The sequence below is a fragment of the Opisthocomus hoazin genome, chromosome 2 (genome assembly GCF_030867145.1).
Source record: "Opisthocomus hoazin isolate bOpiHoa1 chromosome 2, bOpiHoa1.hap1, whole genome shotgun sequence".
Classification (NCBI taxonomy): domain Eukaryota; kingdom Metazoa; phylum Chordata; class Aves; order Opisthocomiformes; family Opisthocomidae; genus Opisthocomus; species Opisthocomus hoazin.
In genome coordinates, this window is record NC_134415.1 from 32,564,738 (window position 1) to 32,570,648 (window position 5,911).

A 5,911-nucleotide genomic window follows, 5' to 3' on the forward strand; every position below is an offset into this window, starting at 1 on the left:
TTAGGACAAGTGTCTGATGGTGATTCTCGGACTGCTGTCCCTTTTTTTGGTGATTCAGGGAGTTTCCTGAGCTAAAGGCGTTGTTCTCTTATTTCTGATAATTCTCAGTATATATATATTTTTTTTTTCCTGCTAGTTTTTGACTTTTGAGTAAAGCCACCTCTTCAGTATCCTATGGTGAGAAGCTGTGTGCCTGAACTGTGTGCTGTGGAGGAATACCCCGCTCTTCTTTTCCCTAGCACATGGCAATTTCACCTGATGCTCGATAGCTCCTACTCTGGAAGAGGCAGCAGACCCGTCACTCAAATGGTGTAACCCAGCCTTTAAAAAGAGAACTAACCTTTTGATGAGATAAACCCTTACCTTCTGAGAGTCCCACTGGAATATTGGTTCAGTTGTGTTCTGGGGGATGTCTTCACCAAGTGGCAGTGCTATGCAACTTTGACATAGAATATGATTTGGTGGTCTGCAAGAACACGGAGGCTTTTGTATTGTGGGAATGTGAAACTTCTGATGTTTGTGAGCAGCTAAGATAGAAGCCTAAACTTAATGCCATGTTACATTGTCCTTTGAATTATTAATATTATTTTTTTCCTAGTGCTCAGACACTGAAAGTGTTCTTACTTCTTTTCTTCTACACCAGGAGGCAAGTGAAGCCTACTTGGTTGGCCTGTTTGAAGATACCAACCTGTGTGCTATCCATGCCAAACGTGTCACAATCATGCCAAAAGATATCCAGCTAGCACGCCGCATACGTGGAGAGCGTGCCTAAACTTCACCACGATGGGTTTTGTCATTCTCGAAGCAAAATCTTCTTCCTGTTGATTGGTAGTAATGAACGTTAGATATTTTTTCCATGGGGTTAAAAGGTACCTAAGTATATGGTTGCAAATGGAAAAATAGGGGACAGAATTGGGTATTGGCAAGTTTTTTTCCATTTTCATTTGTGTGTGGATTTTTTAATATAAATGAGGGGACATAAAACAACAATGCGGTCAAAAAAAAAAATGTTTCAGTGAACAAGTGTCAACAATTCAACTTTATAAGAAAAAAAATATAAATAAACCTGTCAAATTTTTCTGGACAATGCCAGCATTTGGATTTTTTTAAACAAGTAAATTTCTTATCAATGGCAACTAAATGGTGTTTGTAGCATTTTTTATCATACAGTAGATTCCATCCATTCACTATACTTTTCTAACTGAGTTGTCCTACATGCAAGTACATGTTTTTAATGTTGTCTGTCTTCTGTGCTGTTCCTGTAAGTTTGCTATTAAAATACATTAAATGATGCCTGCTTTTAGTCTTGATTTTTAAATATTATATGTGAGTTATATTTGATTTAAAAATAATCAGCCTTCCCTTTTTCTCTTAGTATGTGGCCTAAATACTTAGAGCAAATCTAGGAAAAACTGGGGGATACCGCCTCGGCTGATGTAGTGTATGGGTGAGGGTTTTTTTGAAGAGTGTAAAATTTTTATCTGCTCCACGTGAAAGCAAGTTTGAGTATGTTACTGGGTAGAGTCTGGAGCTGGACTGAGCTCTCCAACTAAGCTACAGCGCTAGGAAAAAGCAGTTTTTGTTGCTGTTTAGATTCCTTTCTTACACAACTTAATGCTGAATTTGGAAGTATTTATGGTTTTCATGGTTTGTTAGTATGGTATAAGTAGTGGGATGTGGTGGTTTGGGGTTGTTTTGTGTGTTTTGGGTGGGGTTTTTTTTTCCATTCTGTGTTTTTGAACACTTTTGCACTCTTGTTTCTTGGTTTGTAGGTGTTCACTTTTTGGTTGACTACCTTTCTGTTTCAGTCACATGCTCTAGCATGTTTGAGAGCTTAGTCCCTGTGTGGTTAGTTTCTGTTTGTATGCTCTCCTCAAAAAGACACTTTGTAACATTTTTGTTAGTTACAATGCTTGATAGAAACAGTACTTAGGAGCACACATTTGAAACTTTTTTTATAATCCCCCCCCCCCCCCCCCCATTTTTGATGAAATTTCCTGTGAAGAAATTTACAGGTTAAATTCCATTCTGTAATAACTTGGTTTTAGTTTTTCACCTGACACTTGGTTAAGGGTTCTGATGGACCAGTCTGGAAATGAGTTATGTGGTGTACTGTTTGGTAGCTCTTGCACATAATGAAATGGGTTCCACAGAAGAAAATATGTAGACAGTGCACAGATTTCACCTCTATGCGAAGACCCCTACAGAGCTTATTTGCTGCTAACCTCTTTCAAGAGGTTCTGAGTGAACTCTAAACACACGGGTGAAGGTGTCTGAATCTGTATTATCTGCTTTGGTATCTTGCACAGAGAGCCAAAAATTACAGAATAAATCACATTATTCATAACTTGCTCAGCTCTAGTAATGAATGCTGTCTGCCAGGGTTGTGCGGAGTAAAGTCTATTTAAATGGAGTAGCTTGTCACAGAGAAGATTGATGCTAGGCGAAATGTGATCACGTCCTTTTGATGCTGAGCAGTTCATACCTATCAACTAAAAATTAAGGAAGACTGGTCTTGGAGCATCCAGAACAACAGAAGTATAAAAGGTGAGCAACTGAGACGTAACAGGTGTAAGATGTCACTTCTGTCTACTTGATAACAACCCTGTTAATTATATTGAAATGCACTTATAGGAAGTTTAACTACTTGTTTTGTCCTGTACTTCAGAATTCTGTTTCATGCATCTGTCAATGATGCTGCAACCACCTACACAAAAATTATTGTTTGTTTGTTTAATAACCTGGAATTGAAGTATTGATAAGGAACTTAATTTTTTTCTTTCTTTGGTGTATTAGACAACCAAATCTAGAGATTTTGATACTTGAATGAAATACCAAGTCCTTTCTCTTAGAAGAGAGAACTGGGGTGAGGAATATCCCAGTTGATCTGACAATGCAGTTAAACTGTTCAAGGCGGACGAATTCATAATAGAAGGTGAGGGGATCAGGAATCTGCAGTTGGCAATGTGGAGGGGTGCGGTGCTACACCTGCAGCCTGGGGACAAACTTTGCCTCTTTGAGAGTGTTGCTTATGACGGTTCTGGTCCTAGAGATGCCCTGTGAATCCCGTTAGTGATAAGCTGTCTCATGGCTGTATTGATACCAAGTGTTGTCTTGGTCTTATTCCTGAGGAACCTGTGGGCACCACTGCTCTGCTCCTCCTTTGTTTTTTCAAGTATGATGAATTTTTGTTCTTCAGGCTCTTCCACTGTTTCGCTGAACAAATTACTTAATCTCTAGCTTTGTCACCCCCTGCCATGGGTATGCTATCTTGTCCTTACTTTCATGCTGCTGCACAGTAAAGACAACAATTAAATCAGCAGCTTTCCTGAAGAACTGCTTTTTTGAAAATTGCCAGAATGGTCAGGTGTCAGTCCAATTTTGGATGCATCTCCTAGATGATGCTGTTTAATGTTCGTGGTGGAAGGGGAGCACAGAAGGTGACATGTGTTTTGGTTTTTTGTGTGTGGTGTTTGTTTTTTGTTTTTAACTCTGGGAGTTTAGTTATTTGGTCGTATATATTTTCTTTTGCCCCAGCAGATTTTGGAAGCTGTCTGTCTAAGTATTGTTGGCATAACTCATCCAGAGTTGACAGTTCACTTGCACCTGGGAGTCCCAAAGACAGGCTCTGCAATACAGAAAGAGCAAAACAAAAAGGTGGGGATTGGTGTTAATACAAAAGCTGCAGAGGAAGAGGAACAGGCTGTCTACAGTTTCTGTTTAATCAACTTTTTTCCTTTTGTGTAGTAGCATTCCTACAAAAACGCTTTTGGAAAGTGGTGGAGGGACAGGAGGAGAACATAGTGCTGGAGATCCGTGGTTAGGGCATGCATGGATTGTTAGAGAAGGTAGGATACAGCATGTTATTTAGAGTGAAGTTCTAAGCTGCTGATGTGATGCTCGTGCTCCTTTCCTTCGGTCGCTGCAGGATTACAGGTTGCTGCTCCCTGGGGTGAAGAAGGGTGCACAAAATAGTTCTGATCCAGTGATATGCACTGGTGTGGTTTGAAAAATCACTGAAGAATTGTGTTTTGATCAATGCGATTTCCCCGTTTCGCACGTTGCCACATGTCTGTCGCGCTGTTTGGAGCGAGCAGCAGCTGCTGGTGACCCTGTTAGCTGTCTGCGTGTGCAGGTTTGGGCATCAGCTGAAAAGAAAATCAGCCTGTAGTCCAGAGTCTGCAGGTGTTTACTGAATAGGTGTCGCAGCTTGTTGTCTTGCTCTCCGTTGCCTGGGCCGCTTCCTCCGGAGGGAGCGGACAGGTGGGGGAGCGAGTCGCAGGGAGTTTAGCTGACCGACAGCGTGGGAATCCACTAAAACATTTTGTTGCTCTTGGGTGTCCTAAATGTTCTTTTGATAAAACAGGGAGTGGTCTGCTCAGAACCATACGTGCCTGCTTGTTGGGTGAGACAATTTTTGAGGAAACTATTGACAAACAAATATTAATGGATTTAAAAGAGCTTAAGGGTGTTTGATTTGGTTTGGGGTTTTTTCTGCAGAGAAGCAAGCTTTTCCTCAGCCATTTTTGCAAGCACTGTTTAAAATCTTACAAGATTTTTAATACATACAGTTGCCATGTGTTGAAGCAATTGTAATATTTAAAAATGTAAATTCCTGTTAACTTGTGGTATTTGGGAGTTGCGGGGAAAGGGGATACCATCAAACTTGAATGTGGGCTAATTTAACAGTGACAGAAAAAGAAGTCTGCTGAAGTCACACATGCTGCATTCTCTGCAAAAAGGAATTATGGTTTACCTGCATGACAGATGTGATACTGATTTAAAGCACTCATTCTGTGGAAGAAGTGGGTTCAGGTTCCTCTTTCACATGAAAAAATAAAAAAAAAATAGGCTGAGCTTCAGTTCCTATAATAGTTTACCTCTTTTTCCCTATAGCAATTCTGCTGTTTCCTGGGCAAGTCAGTTGCAGCTGATATTTTTGAATAGTAGAAACAAGTTGTGGTCATGTGGAGATCCTCCTGGGGAGGGGCTTAACTGTGGTGGGTGGAGGGATGGACGTAACGTGGCTCTTTACTTGTTAGTGACAAACATGTTCAAAGGTTGAACATCTGCTGTATCATTGCATATATGTCCACATTTCAATTTCTGAGTTATTTTGTGAAGTCCTTTATAACGTGTATGTGATAAGTGGATTTTTTAGATCTGTGTTTTAGATTTGTATATTAACAGCTATATTTACTTGCTATTTTCTTAAGAGTGAATATAAAATCTTATTTTTTTCTTAGGTTGGAAACTTTGTATTAGCAACACAATTAATGTACTGAGAAGGAACTTCAGACACAAGATCAGTCTCTCTCGCGTGGCTGTATCAAATTCAACTGGTGATTCTTGAGAGCTTGAGTAACATGGGGCTTAAACCCAGCATTTCAGCGTCGCTGAGCTGGGTTTGTCCAGCCCTTTATCCCATCTCGCAGTAGTCATTAGATGATGCCACTGTCCAGGGACCAGGTTTGTTAATGCCTGCAATACTACAGGTTGTAGCACCTACTTGAAATTAGTGATGCCATCTTGTTCAGGGAGGAGAGTAAATGCAGCTTTTTTTGCTAAAATATCTGCTTGCTAACAATCTCTCACACTGGTGAATTTCTGGGATGCGTTTTTTTTCTGGGATGGTGGTGGTGGCTTGCAGTTTGGGATTACTGTCCCAGGATGTGCATTCTTGCCCTCTGACTCTTGTGGGGTTTTGTGACTACTTGATGATTTGAGTTCACTTTTTGATGTGACTGAAACTGGTGTGCATCACACACACGCTTCCTGTGCTGCTGGTTTTGGTCAGTTAGCCAAATAATTTCACTCTGCCTATCTGCTTGATCTGAAGTGATAGAGCAGGCAGCAGAGTGGGACTGTTTCCCTAGCAGCATACAGTTTAGGTTCAGTTTCATAATACACT

General features: G+C 40.5%; 1 protein-coding gene across 1 annotated transcript in view; it reads left to right on the plus strand.

Moving 5' to 3' along the window:
- Positions 1-1,292, plus strand: part of H3-3A (H3.3 histone A) — a 5,427-nt gene extending 4,135 nt beyond the window's left edge. The window contains exon 4 of the mRNA XM_075413091.1: positions 644-1,292. Within this exon, the coding sequence (XP_075269206.1) occupies positions 644-772 (129 nt within the window). The 3' untranslated portion in view covers positions 773-1,292. The remainder of the gene's footprint in view (positions 1-643) is intronic.
- The last annotated feature ends 4,619 nt before the right edge of the window (positions 1,293-5,911 follow it).